General features: G+C 43.4%; 1 protein-coding gene across 5 annotated transcripts in view; it reads left to right on the top strand.

Annotated features, from left to right (window-relative positions):
- Positions 1-15,205, top strand: part of LOC137375766 (F-box/WD repeat-containing protein 11) — a 185,434-nt gene that overhangs the window by 119,410 nt on the left and 50,819 nt on the right. For all 5 annotated transcript variants that reach the window (XM_068043163.1, XM_068043165.1, XM_068043164.1 and 2 more), the window contains one exon: positions 14,887-15,073. In XM_068043163.1, coding sequence (XP_067899264.1) covers positions 14,887-15,073 — 187 coding nt within the window. The remainder of the gene's footprint in view (positions 1-14,886; positions 15,074-15,205) is intronic.

Genomic DNA, 15,205 nt, shown 5'->3' on the forward strand with positions numbered 1-15,205 from the left:
GCGACCACGCTCTGGAAGTGGTTCAAGAGTTCACCTACCTAGGCTCAACTATCACCAGTAACCTGTCTCTAGATGCAGAAATCAACAAGCGCATGGGTAAGGCTTCCACTGCTATGTACAGACTGGCCAAGAGAGTGTGGGAAAATGGCGCACTGACACGGAACACAAAAGTCCGAGTGTATCAGGCCTGTGTCCTCAGTACCTTGCTCTACGGCAGCGAGGCCTGGACAACGTATGCCAGCCAAGAGCGACGTCTCAATTCATTCCATCTTCGCTGCCTTCGGAGAATACTTGGCATCAGGTGGCAGGACTATATCTCCAACACAGAAGTCCTTGAAGCGGCCAACATCCCCAGCTTATACACACTACTGAGTCAGCGGCGCTTGAGATGGCTTGGCCATGTGAGCCGCATGGAAGATGGCAGGATCCCCAAAGACACATTGTACAGCGAGCTCGCCACTGGTATCAGACCCACCGGCCGTCCATGTCTCCGTTATAAAGACGTCTGCAAACGCGACATGAAATCGTGTGACATTGATCACAAGTCGTGGGAGTCAGTTGCCAGCATTCGCCAGAGCTGGCGGGCAGCCATAAAGACAGGGCTAAATTGTGGCGAGTCGAAGAGACTTAGTAGTTGGCAGGAAAAAAGACAGAGGCGCAAGGGGAGAGCCAACTGTCCAACAGCCCCAACAAACAAATTTCTCTGCAGCACCTGTGGAAGAGCCTGTTACTCCAGAATTGGCCTTTATAGCCACTCCAGGCGCTGCTTCACAAACCACTGACCACCTCCAGGCGCGTATCCATTGTCTCTCGAGATAAGGAGGCCCAAAAGAAAGACCCAATCAACTCTAGCCAGATATCCCCATATAACTATGTATTTGGCTTTAATTTTAAGATTCTTGTTTTGATTTGAGTATATCACTCTCGAACTGAATATTCAATTCATTTGTATTATGAACACATTTCCCCATAGAGGATCATTTACCAAGAGATTATTAATGAACTCTGCCACATTACAGAATACTAAATCTAAAATATCTTTGGTTCCACAACGTATTGTTCTAAGAAGCTGTCGCAAAAGCATTTTGCAAATTCATTTTCCAGACTGCCTTTGCCAATTTGATTTGTCCAGTCTATATGAAGATTAAAGTCCTCCAAGATTATTATATTGCCTTAGTTACAATTATTTCTTGATCTCTCCAACAATATAACTACTGTTAGGGGGCCTATAAACTACTCCCACCAGCGTTTTATGACCCTTGTTCCCTGTATGTGATGCCCTCTGTAAATAAGTACTGATGACCTGTCCAACCCACTCACAAGGAATGGCCGTTTGGGTGAGATGTGGATGTTAACCTGCACTGCAGAAAGAGTCAGCAACTTCAGGAGTGGAGGGAAATCTAATGGTTAGTTTGGACATGAGTCAAAGCCTGATTTACAGCATTATTTGAGTGACTGAATAAAGATGTTGTAATGCAACCAGCCTTGTTTGAAATTCAATTTCTGCAGCCAGTAGATGGGGTTATTGCGATATGGTATTGTAAGCTGTGTACAGAATAGTTGTAAATGAGTGCATTGCTTGGGGTGTCTTGGTCAGTTTTGTCAGTCGCTGGTTGAGTTTCTGGCCAATTATAACTTCCCCTCAAGCATACCTTCTGAATGATTGACCAATGATCCACAATCCAGCCCAACAAGCAAAATGAAGGCACCATCAAAGCCTGCAGGTTTTTTATATGGTGAATTTTTCTAAATGGGTTCCCACTGTACTTCCAAAAGTAACCTGGAAAATTTCTGCTTTTCTAAACAGCCACAAACCTATTTGCCACATTCCAAAGCTTGGGGGATGCTTACGTCGAGGACTAACTAAACTCAACAGAGTTAAATTGTAATTAACTTGTATGTGTGCGATGTCTCTCGTATAGAGAAAAATGTACAGAAACTCTCCTTCAGCTGGTGAATGTTTATTTAAGTCTTAAGTTTATTTCTCTTAATTTAGTTAATAGTCTAACAAATAGAGGTATGACAGGCATCTCAGTCCTGTGGAATGTGCATCCTGTTCCATGTGGGAATTGCAGGGCGCTTCTAGTGTCCTGGACAACCGCGTGTGCTGAAATGTCAGCTGGAGGAGCTTGAAATCTGGGTTTCGGAGCTTGAGAAGTAGCTGGAGTCACTGTGTGCATCCACAAGGCTGAGAACTAAATGGATAGGATGTTTCTAGAGTTGGTCACTCCACTTAAGGGCATGGAGACAGAGGGAATGGGTGCCAGGGAGTCGAGGAGGACCAGACAGTTGGTACAGGAGTCTCCTGAGTGAATTTTGCTCTCTAACCAGTACTTAGTTCTGAATACTGGTCAGGGTGATGGTTCCTCTGGAGAGTGCAGCCAGAACCAAGTCAATGGCACCATGGGTGGCTCAACTGTATGGAGTTTTGGCAGGGGTGTGGTACAGTGCAGGAGGAAGATTGGGAAAGTGATACTCTAGTTAGGGGACTAGGCGGGCATTTCTGCGGCCACAGACATGATTCGAAGATGGTATGTTGCCTCCCTGGTGCCTGGGTCAAAGTTGTCACTGGCTGCAGAGCACCCTGAGGGGAGAGGGTGAACAGTCGGGTTGTGGTCCATATTGGCACCGACGACCTACATAGGAAAAGAGATAGGTCCTGCAAGCAGACTTTAGGGAGCTAGAAAGGAGATGAGCAAGCAAGACCTCACTGATGGTAACCTCTGGGTTACTCCCTGTGCCACGCACTAGTGAGTATAGAAATAGGAGGATAGAGCCAATGAATGCATTGCTGGAGAGATGGTGCTGGAGGGGAGGGCTTTAGCTTCCTGGGGCAATAGGGCTGCTTGTGGAGGAGGTGGGGCCTGTACAGTCTGGACAAGTTGCACCTCAACGGAGCAAGGGCCAATGTCTTTGCAGGGTGTTTTGCATTTGGGGAGGATTTAAACTAACTTGGCGGTGGAATGGGAACTAGGATGTAGCATTAGAATAAAAGCAAAATACTGCGGATGCTGGAAATCTGAAACAAAAACAAGAAATGCTGGATTCACTCAGCAGGTCTGGCAGCATCTGTGGAAAGAGAAGCAGAGTTAACGTTTCGGGTCAGTGACCCTTCTTCGGAACTGACAAATATTAGAAAAGTCACAGATTATAAACAAGTGAGGTGGGGGTTGCCCAACCCCCACCTCACTTGTTTATGATCTGTGACTTTTCTAATATTTGTCAGTTCCGAAGAAGGGTCACTGACCCGAAACGTTAACTCTGCTTCTCTTTCCACAGATGCTGCCAGACCTGCTGAGTGAATCCAGCATTTCTTGTTTTTGTAGCATTAGAATGGTGCCTGAAGGATTAAGAAAGGTAAATAGCGCTACAGTAGGAAATAATAAGGTATTAGGTGGGATGAGACTAAGAGGGAATGCAATAAGGTCTAAATTAGGTTTACAGTGCTTGTATGTACATGCTTCACAGTGGGGTAGATAAGGTTGGTGAGCTGCAGGCACAGATAGCCACGTGGGAATATGATGTGATAAGAGACCTGGCTCAAAAAGGACTGGATACAAGGTGTTCAGGAAAGATAGTGAAGGAGGAGGGGTCACGGTATTGATTTAAGGAGAATATTAGTGCTGGAGAGAGATGATGTGCTGGAGGCGTCAAGGACAGAATCTATTTGGTTAGAGTTAAACAGCAGAGGTGCAGTTACACCACTAGGTGTATTCTATAGCTCACCAAACAGTGGAAAATATATAGAGGAGCAAATTTAGAGGGAAGCTAGGTGCAAAAACTATAGAGCAGTGTTAATGGAGGACTTTATCCTAATATAGAGTGGGATTGTAATAGTGTGAAGGGCGTGGGTGGAGACGGGGAAGAGTTTGAGTGTTCAGAAGAATTTTCTTTGGTATGTTACCAGCCCAACAAAGAAGGAGGCGTTACTGGATGTGGTTCTGGGGAATGAGGAAGGTCAAGTGGATCAAGAGTCAGCAGGGGAACACTTGGGGAACAGTGATCATAGTATCATAAAGTTTAGGTTAGCTATGGAAAAGGACAAGGAGCACTGTAGAGTAAAAATACTTAATTGGAGGATGGCAATTTCAGCGGGATGAGAACGAATCTGTCCCAGATAAATAGGAATGAAAGGATGGCAAAAACTGTAACAGAACAATGGGCAGTCTGTAAAGAGATGGTTCAGGTACAGTTGTGGTACATTTCCACAAGGGGGAAAAGTAGGGCACCCAAAACCAGAGCTCCTTTGATGACAGTGAGATGAAGCAGAAAAAGGGTGCATATGACCGATGTCAGGTTGATAAAAGTAAGAACCTGGCTGAATGTAGAAAGTTCAGAGGGGAAGTGAAAAAGAAAATGAGGGGCAAAGAGAGAGTATGAGAAGAGACTGGCAGCTAACAAAAAGGAATCCAAAAGTTTTCTGTAAGTGTATAAATACTAAAACAGTGGTAAGAGTAGGGCTGATTAAGGACCAAAAAATGGGATCTATGCCAGGAGGCAGAGGGCATGTCTGATGTACTAAATTAAGTACTTTGCATCTATCTTTTCCAAAGTCCTGGTGAATGAGGAGGTAGTTGAGTTACTGGTTGGGCTAAAAACTGTTAAAGTGGAAGGTGTTGGTAGGCTAGCTGTACTTAAAGTTGAATAGTCACCAGGACCAGATGGAATTCATCTAAGGATGCTGAGGGAAGTAAGGTTGGAAATTGTGGAGGCATTGGCCATAATCTTCCAGTCCTCTTTGGATGCAGGAGTGCTACGAGAGGACTAGAGAATTGCAAATGTTACTCCTTTTTTTTCAAAGAAAGTGTAAGGGGAAACCCAGCGACTGTAGGCCAGTCAGTTTAATCTCTGTGGTGGGATTTGGTAGAAGTGTTCAAAATTATAAAGGAGAAACTGTTCTGATTAACAGAAGGGTCAAGAACCAGAGACACCGATTTAGAGTAATTGGCAAAAGAACCAACAGTGACGAGAGAGAGAGTTTTTCCACAAGTGGTTTAGAATCTGGAATGCACTGTCTAAGAGAGAGGTGGAGGCAGATTCAGTCAATCCTTTTAAAAAGGAATTGGATAAGCACCTGAAGAGAAAGTTTGCAGGGCTATGGGGAAAAGGGTGGGCGAGTGGGATTAGCTGAGTTGCTCTTGCAGAGAGCCGGCACAGACACGATGGGCCAAATGGCGGCCTCCTGTGCTGTAACCATTCTATGATTCATACCCACGTGGAAAAAATGAGTAAATCTGGAGCAAAGAGAAAAGAAAGGATTTAATTAAAATTGCCCTTTTTAAAAAAAAATCTCTTTCCTATGAGCCTGTTATGAGAATGGTTATCCTCAATATGCCCCAAATCCCTTTGTGATATAGCTCTGTTAGAGATTGTTACACATCCACTGCAGTAGAACATTGTGCATTCAGTGAGATCCTGTGGGCATCCAGCTCTGTGTTGCAAGATGCCTATCTGTCGAATGGGCTACAGATGGTGATATTTATTCACTCCCTAGTGGCCAAGCCATGTTTAGTTTGCATTGCATTTTTTGAGAGCATAGCAGTTAAATGTGGGGATCTGTAAAATGTTGCTGCAGTTTCCCAGACCACTGAAGTTGTTAAATGCATGTTAATTAACTATGGATAATTTGAGTACCCAGAAGGTCATATAAATCAGTGCTTACAGTACCACATTTACAGGGCTTAACACTGTTCTGATGCCTGTCTGAGTAGTCTCATCATCTTAGGCAGGTTTTAGGACTCAACTCTGTTCCGATACTGTTGTTGGGGTCTAATGCAGTTCTGATACCGTCACCCATTACTCCTTTGGTCATCTTGCATTGGGTGCTGGTTAAGCAAGACCGGATCCTTATTTTCAAATCCCTCCATGGTCTTTCCATCTCTGTTTCTGAGATCTTCCTGCCCTCCGATATCTGCTGTCCTGCAGTGCTAGCATCCCCAATTTTAATTCACCAATGATGGCTGTGCCAAGGCCGAAAGCTCTGAAATTCTTTCCCTAAACTTCTCTTTCCTCCTTTAAGACATGTTTAAAACCTGCCTCTTTGACCAAGTTTATCTCTGTGGCTTGGTATGAAATTTTGTTAACGATCCTGTGAGAAGCCTTGATGCTTTAAAGGTGCTGTATAACTGAAAGTTGTTTTTGTAGTCCTGTGCTGATGCTGGTCTGGTTGTTCATATTACCAGTTGGGAAACCTGTTGATACTGGGAGTGTCTGAGCAACCCATCCTGCCAACCATATCCCTGTGGTGTAGTCCTCAGCTGTTTTGTCTTTTCATTGCTGATAGATGTATTTCTGGTGTGCATTTGGATGCTGATGGATTTGCTCTTTGGCTTCTCCTTGGAGTATGTGTCATCTTGCATATTTGTCATTCTCTTTCAGTAACCTGAGCAGAATACTTACTGAGAAAAAGGTAATTTTGTGCACATTGAAGTTTTAGTAGTTAAGTAAATGGTTACATTATAGTTGGTATGATTAAGACTAAGGATAATGGGCAAGGTACAGAGTGCCATTGCCAGCTGCAGAGGGTCATTAAACTCTGACTCCAATTTTCTCTCCTTGTACCAGCTGCTGAATTTGCTATTGATCCCATCTCTGAAGTAATCGATTTTTTTTTTTTTTCCTTTCTATATTTCTCTTCACCCAACACCCCCACCCCCCTTCCACCACCTTGGTCAACTGACATTTTAGCTTCTGTAAGTCAGAAACCTTGCCTGCTAACCACTACCAGTAACGCCCTGAATGAAGGGATGTGGTTTCATGTCACTGTAGGATTTTTTGAGTGCCGTGATTATACTGTGCTTATGCTCTAGTTGAAAGGCCCAAGTGCTGTTGTCAAGGGAGGTCAGCATGAAAGATTGAAGTGCCTCGGGGTAGTCCTTCAAATCTAATTATGACTCCAGAGGGGAAGAAGTCGTCCATGGGAAGGACATTTTTATGTTACTCAGTACTTTTAGAATCAGGATTAGGGAGTCCCTACCGAACAATCGTTCAGGAAGAAAGCTCAAAGTATCGGCCCATGCAGCCCTCGAGCCTAGTCTAGCATTCCATTTGATAATGGCTGGTCTGTATCTTAATTCCATCTACCTGTCTCCAAAACCCTTAATGCCCTTGCTCAGCAAAAATCTGTCGATCTCACTGAAAATTTCAATTGACCCAGAACGCAGTCTTTTAGAGGAGTGAATTCCAGTTCGATGAAATGTTTACTTCTAGGCCTCTGAGCTTATGGGTTTTTTGGTGACACCGATGTGGACTCTCCATACACAGCTGGTACTGTGGTTTCCTGGGGTGGGTTGGGTTGGCTTTACATGGAGCTGTTCTGATCTAGAGCTGCCACACCATGGGTAGGTATGTTGCATGCTGTGTTTGCAATGTACACACTGACTCATTTGCAAGGGCATCCGATGAGGATATATTTGACATTTTAAACAACCACTCTGTACCTTTTCTATGTGCAGTGAGGGAGCAATTTGAATAAAAAAAATTGCTGTCCTTAGAGTAATTAAATGCTTTTTTTAAATTTTGAAAATGTTTGATTTCTGTGTGGTTGATATCCCTGCTGCAGATGGCAGTAGAAGCATTATAAAGCTCCTAATGCATCTTCCCAGTTAACTGGTGTCAACATTTTTATTGAGTCCTCCCACTCCTTTTTCAATATTCTGGGTCAAGCTATCATTATAAATTTAGAAAGGGTAAGAGTTATTTCAGTCCATCATGACTGTCATTAATGCTTCAAAGTCAATTAAGGTATGGGATTTGATGAAGACCGCAGTCATTCCTAGATCCATTGGCAGTGTGAAAGAAGTTCACAAGTTGAGGGGTGTGTGTGCCATATTGATAGGTTTGGATAACCATCTTGTTTGCTATTGTCCATGTCGACTGCATCTCCAAGGAGACTGTCAGAGCTCCTGCAAGCAAGCAGACTTCCATTTCTGTAACACTTTATCATATCACTTTGATGCCACTAACAGCAATGAGGTGAAAGACCAGTAAATCTGTTTTTGATGGCGTTGGTTAAGGGAGGAATCTTGACTAATTTCCAGGAGGTGTCCTCTCCAATTGCCTCTCTTAGGTCAGGTCATTTAACACTATTCATCAATTTGCACTTCTGATGCTGAGATCAACAGCGATAACCGAGTCAAGCTGAGACCAAGGTGCTTGACTGTATTATACCTAGTGTGCAACTTAATCTGTTAAAATGCATATTTGGATTGCCCAAGAGATTGAGATTATCTTTAAATGGTTGGTTATAGATTTCTATCAGTGCAGTGTCACCATGATTTTAGTGAAATGTAATGGTGGATAGATTGTTGTTCATCATATGACTTGTGAAAAAACATCTGGCAATGTTTAGAAACTTGGTTTGTATCTGGAGAGAGTATTTTGAGTTAGGGCGGGGGGTTAGGATGGAGCACTGATGGTGACTGGTCTGTTACTGCAGGTGGAATTACAGGAATAATTCAAGTGTTGAAATGTGTACTATCATGCAAACCCCCACCTATCAAGAATGAGGCATATTAATTTTGTCATATGGACATTGATTTTAAAATGTCACTGGAGCGAGGAAATGACTTGTGAAACAGATCAGTCGTGGCTGGAAAAAACATTTACCTGCTAACAGTGCTTGTGGAGACAAAGGACCAATCCCTGACTCATTCAACCCGCAATGGATTTTGATCACCAGACAGTGAATGGGTAAAGAAGCGCATTCCAGGGCCTGTTAAGGTGATACAATCCACAAGGGGCCAGGACTGGTTAGACCAGCTGGTCACATGTCTAACTGGCTGGTCCAGGGTTTTTTGAACTCGGGGAAAGACTGTTTGCTCCGAGAGTGAGAAGACCTCTCCTGTCTCATCCCATCTCTTTCTCTCAAACTTCTGGACCCACTGAGGGTACATGAAACGCAAGAGAGAAAAGTCTCCTACGTCGAACAAGGTTTAAGAATAATACTGGGTCCCAATGAAAAGCAAGTCCTACCTACAATCAAGGACTGTATAGCAAGCTCGAAGAACAGTAACCAAAACCATCTTCAGATATTGCCTCAGACCACTTTATTTCTTCTCTTTTCTCTCTATCTGCATGTGTGTATCGCATACGCATGCTAGCGTGGGCGCATTGCGTATCCATAGGTGTTAACCAAATTAGAGTTTAAGTTTAATAAAGTTCAACCTTTTTTATTTAAACCTAAGAAAACCTGTTTGGCTAGTCTCTTTGCCTGATAATTGGAAGTTAGTGAACAAGGGGGAGCTAAAACATGGTGTATTTAAAATTAAACCCTGTTACAGTAAGACTAGGTGTAGGCGGAAAGGGAACCCTCGACTCCTTTCTCACCTCGTAACAGTACTTTAAATACTTGAAGTATTTTCATTGAGGTGCACATTTTCTTAGAATGCATTACTGCCAACAGACGTTGGGATTGAATCTAGTTAGATCAAATACAGCATAAAATATTTGGCTCAAAGTTGCCTGTTCAACCTGTGATATACAGTGAGAATCCTGACTCAGATCACTTAACAGCTTTAAAGGAAATACAAGCCAGGTTAATAAAGGAAATTTGTTGCTGCTGGCATGACGCCACGCAAGTAAAGAAAGTACTTGCATTTATATAGCACCTGTCACAACCTCGATGCTCCGAAGTGCTATACAACCAACAAAGTACTTTTGAAGTGTCGTCTCTGTTGTGTAGGAAACGCAGCCAGTTTGTTCACATCAGAGTCCCACGAACAGTATGAAATAATGACCAGATCATCTGCTTTTTTTTGTTACTTAGTGGTGTTAATTGTGGTGTAGAGTGTCATAGAGTTATACAGCACAGGAACAGGCCCTTCGGCCCATCATGTCTGTGCAGGCCATCAAACACCTAACTATTCTAATCCCATTTTCCAGCACTTGGCCCTTAGCCTTGTATGCTATGGCGTTTCAAGTGCTCATCTAAATACTTAAATGTTGAGGGTTCCTGCCTCTACCACCTCTTCAGGCACTGTTCCAGATTCCAACCACCCTGTGGGTGACATTTTTTTTCCTCAAATCATCTCTAAGCCTCCTGCCCCCTAACTTAAATCTATGCCCCCTGGTTATTGACCCCTCCGCTAAGGGAAAAAGTTTCTTCCTATCTAACCTATCAATGCCCCTCATAATTTTGTGTACCTCAATCAGGTCCCCCTCAGCCTTCTCTGCTCTAAGGAAAACAACCCTAGCCCTATCAGTCTCTCTTCATAGCTGAAATGCTCCAGCCCAGGCACGTTCCTGGTGAATCTCCTCTGCACCCTCTCCAATGCAATCACATCCTTCCTATAGTGTGTGCCCAGAACTGTACACAGTACTCCAGCTGTGGCCTAACTAGTGTTTTATACAGCTCCATCATAACCTCCCTGCTCTTATATTCTATGCCTCAGCTGATGAAAGCAAATATCTCATATGCCTTCCTAACCACCTTATCTACCTGTACTGCTGCCTTCAGTGATCTATGGACGAGTAAACCAAGGTCCCTCTGACCCTCTGTACTTCCTAGGGTCCTACCATCCATTGTATATTCCTTTGCCTTGTTAGTCCTCCCAAAATGCATGACCTCACACGTCTCAGGATTAAATTCCATTTGCCACTGCTTCGCCCATCTTACCAGCCCATCTAGATCGTCCTGTAATCTAAGGCTTTCCTCCTCACAATTTACGACGCCACCAATTTTCATGTCATCTGCGAACTTACTGATCATACCTCCTATATTCACATCTAAATCATTAATGTACACTACAAACAGCAAGGGTCCCAACACCGATCCCTGCGGTATGCCGCTGGTCTCCGGCTTCCACTCGCAAAAACAACCCTCGACCATTACCCTCTGCCTCCTGCACTAAGCCAATTTTGGATCCAAATTGCCCTGGATCCCATGGGCTCTTGCCTTCTTAACCAATCTCCCATGCGGGACTTTATCAAAAGCCTTACTGAAGTCCATGTAGACTACATCAACTGCTTTACCCTCATCTACACATCTAGTCACCACCTCAAAAAATTCAATCAAGTTAGTTAGACATGATCTCCCCCTGACAAAGGCATGCTGCCTATCCCTGATTAATCCCTGCCTCTCCAAGTGGAGATTAATCCTGTCCCTCATAATTTTTTCCAATACTTTCCCAACCACTGATGTGAGACGCACCGGCCTGTAATTACCTGGTTTATTCCTGCTACCCTTCTTCAATAATGGGACTGCATTCGCTGTCCTCCAATCCTCTGGTATCTCTCCTGTGGCCAGAGAGGATTTGAAAATTTGTGTCAGAGGCCCTGCTATCTCCTCCCTTGCCTCACATAACAGCGTGGGATACATCTCATCTGGGCCTGGGGATTTATCCACTTTAAGGCTTGCTAAAACTGCTAATACTTCCTCCCTTTCAATGCTAATATGTTCAAGAAAATCACAATCCCAAAATATATCAATGTAGATTTTTTCCGGGACACCAGGATCACTCCCCTGCTCCTTTCAGTTGAGTACCATGCGATCTTTTATGACTGCCGAAGGGCAGACATGGCCTCAGCTTAATATCTCACCCACAAGACCCCTTCCGGCAGTACAGCACTCCCTCAGTACTGCAGTGGCATTTCAGTCCAGATTAGGTGCTCAAGTCTCTGGCTTGGGCTTGTGCCCACAACCTTCTGAACTTACTGTGAGAATGGTGCCGCTGAATCGTGGCTGACTCCGAAGGCAGTCACTAATGCATGCCGTCTTAGTGCTTCTGGAACACGAGTGGCATTTTTGTATTGTAAAACTTGTTAGACTGGGCAGAAATTAGTTTTTTTTTTAAAAATCCCAACTTGCATACGTATAATTGGACCTGCTATGCCTGCAAAAGGTAAAAATGAGCTGCTACTGAAGTGATTTGTTTTACGGGTGACCTGCACCTGTACTTGGTTCTATTACATAGTATTTACTGCATGGAAACACCATTTGGCTCAACAGGTCTACACCAGACTATGCTCAACAGGTCTGTGCTCCACATGAGCCTACTCCCACCCTACATCATCTAACACCATCAACATATCCTGCTATTCTTCCAGCTTCCCTTAAATACACTTATGCTAATTGCCTCAACTACTCTTTGTGGTAGCGAGTTCCACATCCTAATCACTCTCTGGGTAAAGAAGTTTCTCCTGAATTCCCCATTGGATTTATTGGTGACTATCTTATATTTATGGCCCCTAGTTCTAGTCTCCTCTATCTTTATGACAACCCTATCAAACTCTTTCATAATATTAAAGACCTTGACCAGGTCACCCCCTCTTCTAGTTCCACTTCACAGGTCACAACATCTATTTAAATATTTACCCAGTTACTGATACAGCCAATCATACTCTTTTTGTTTAATCCCAGAATAAAATACACCAACCAGGTTTCTTCAAACAATGAAATTATCAGTTTATTATAAAACAAGACTTAACCGGTAATGAAGCAAAGCATTAACACATTTAAAAATATGAAAGCTCCCTTTTTTAACAATTCCCCAATTAACTCTGTCTCTTGATCGATCAAAGATACAGAAGCTCTTTCTGCAGAGGTCTGTTATAAAAACAACAAAAATACTACTTTGGCCAAATACTTGCTAATTCTTGATGAAAAAAGATGATATGGAAGAAAGTCAGTTGTCCCTTTTTTTGGTCTGGCATCCGGGTATACAGAGACTGGTCACTGGGTTGTTTCAGAAGTAGTCCGTTCTGGAGATGTCAAGAATTATTCTAGTAGGCTTTCTAGAGGAAATGTGGCGTCAATGTTTTTCCTCCAGCACACGCTTGAATTGCAGGATTTTCTTTTTCAGCTCCTCGGGAGCTGTACGGCACCGGGGAATTTTTGCCCTTCCACACTGGATCTTGGCAGGATTTCTTCAGAAAGGTAGAGAAGTTGGTGAGCTGGGTGATTTCTTTTTCCTTGGCAGGAAAACACCAACTGTCTTCAAGCAGTTCACACCAACGCTGAAAACGATGTCCAAACCCCAAACAGGCAACCTGCTGAGCTCCACAAACATTGACATGTGGCTTCTCTGTAGCCATTTTTTTTCCAGGTCACCAAGGGTTCTGCTGTTTTCTGAGCCCAAATCACAGGTGACCTCCAGCACAGGTGGCTTTCAAACCACATCTCAAGTCCTGTCGGTGAACTTGGTTTAAAAAAAAAACACGCATCCATGGAATCTCTTCAGTTTTAACACAAGTCCTCAAAAAAAAATGAAGAAAAATGGCAGGATTTTCGTGACAATAGATTGTGGCTAGTTTTACAAGGCTGTAAGGAAAGTGAGTAAATACAAAGCAAGAAACACAGTACTTGTTTTGTGCAAGGGTTTGGAATGAATGAAAGGACACAGACCTGAAACGTTAACTCTGTTTCTGTCTCTGCAGATGCTGCCAGACCTCCTGAGTATTTCCAGCACTTTGTTTTTATTTCAGATTTCCAGTATCTGCTGTATTTTGCTTTCATTTATTTGGAATGGGTGTGTCTGAAATGCTGTCCATTTTGGGTGGGGTGAATCGATGTATGTAGGCTGCACAGTGTTTGCATGTGATAGCTTGGACTGACTAGTTGGACCTGTTCACCTTGTGTGTGTATTATATGTAATACTTTTATGTTTTGAAACCTTTCGTTCTGCATTAATTACACAGTCTGTCGATAAACGTGTTCTTGAATGCCAGTGAGACATGCCAAGCACGCACTACTAAATTGCCAGGAGTTCAGAGCAGTCAGATCTTATTTTTAAATGGGTGGGGTGGGAGATTCATCTATTATTGCCTTTCAGCTGTGACTCGATGCCCCACAGTGAAATCTGGCAGGATCCACCTAAAGGTGTAAACCAGATGATATCATGCATGGGGAGAATATGCATTCTAATGCACCCTCAATTTAAAGAGCCAGCTGGTATGAATGAGAATTTGGCAACTGGTCAAATACACAATGGTCGGGTTTAGAGGGGGAAAAAGCCACAGGTTTGAAAATAAAACAGCATTATCCATCCGCAGCTGTAAAAGGCAGAAGACAGTTTGATGTTTCAGGTTTGGCATCTGAAGGATTGAAAAGTATTTTAGTCGGGTTGTGGGGAAAATTAAAATAATAAGGGGGTATATCTCCTATGAGGGGAAATTAAAGAACCTGCAAACTGCTTAATAGCAGAATAATTGAAGTTGGTTTAGTTCAGAGCTTGTATTGTGGGTCACAACCTCTGCTTTATTCCATGTAATGCTAGAGTTTTACAGGCTGATGTACAGTCAAGAGGCCAAGTCTTTGTTTGTGTTTGTTCAAATTGAAAATGATGCCTGCCTCCCCAGCATCCCCCTTACCTCGTAACGATGCTCGTTGCTGATGAATTAAGTTCAAAGTAGAGGGTTGAAAAATGAAACTAGATTTTTTTCATCAACTTTCTTGCTGGGTCATTTGGCAGGAGCCCTTGCCTAAATGGTTGCTCTGTAACCTGGACAGGGAGAAGCAACAGGCAATTCGACTTTGGTGGAGAGTGGAATCGCAGTTGAGCCTGGTCCCAAACGCAAGACCTAGATGTTCCCAGCAGGGCCCAGTAGCCAGCTTGCACTACTTGGCTGACTTTTTTTTTCCTCCCGCCAACTGAGTCTCAGGGATGATGAGGTAAATTGTAATGCCCCAACTGAGATCAGCGAAGCCACTGCAGGCCATGGATTGAACCTGGACACTTTTGTCTATGTCATGCCAGAGGCCACATTTATCCACAAAACCATTGGGGTGGTCGAGGGATAGGGGTGACGATGGAGAACAGCAATGATCCTTAAAGGAATTCACTGTGTATGTTGTATAGTGGGTTGCTACGCAATTCTCCGACTAGTGGTGTTTACTATTGGATTGCTTATTAATTGATTGTGCTTTTCTCAAATGTTCTGTGTCCACAGCCCAAGGATTGGACCACATAGCAGAGAACATCCTGTCATACCTGGACGCCAAGTCACTGTGTGCCGCTGAGGTGGTGTGTAAAGAATGGCAGCGGGTGATTGGCGAGGGAATGCTGTGGAAAAAGCTGATAGAGCGGATGGTGCGCACAGACCCACTGTGGAGGGGGCTTGCAGAGAGGAGGGGTTGGTGAGTTACATGTACCACATGGTGAATTATTTTGCAGTGCATTATTTGAAGTAGGCCATTTCTAAGTCACACAAGGAATGCCTATTCTTTATATAAAGAGAAGTTCCATATAATTGCCCTGGATATGAATGA

Source organism: Heterodontus francisci, chromosome 12, assembly GCF_036365525.1.
Source record: "Heterodontus francisci isolate sHetFra1 chromosome 12, sHetFra1.hap1, whole genome shotgun sequence".
In the NCBI taxonomy this organism is placed as follows: Eukaryota; Metazoa; Chordata; class Chondrichthyes; order Heterodontiformes; family Heterodontidae; genus Heterodontus; species Heterodontus francisci.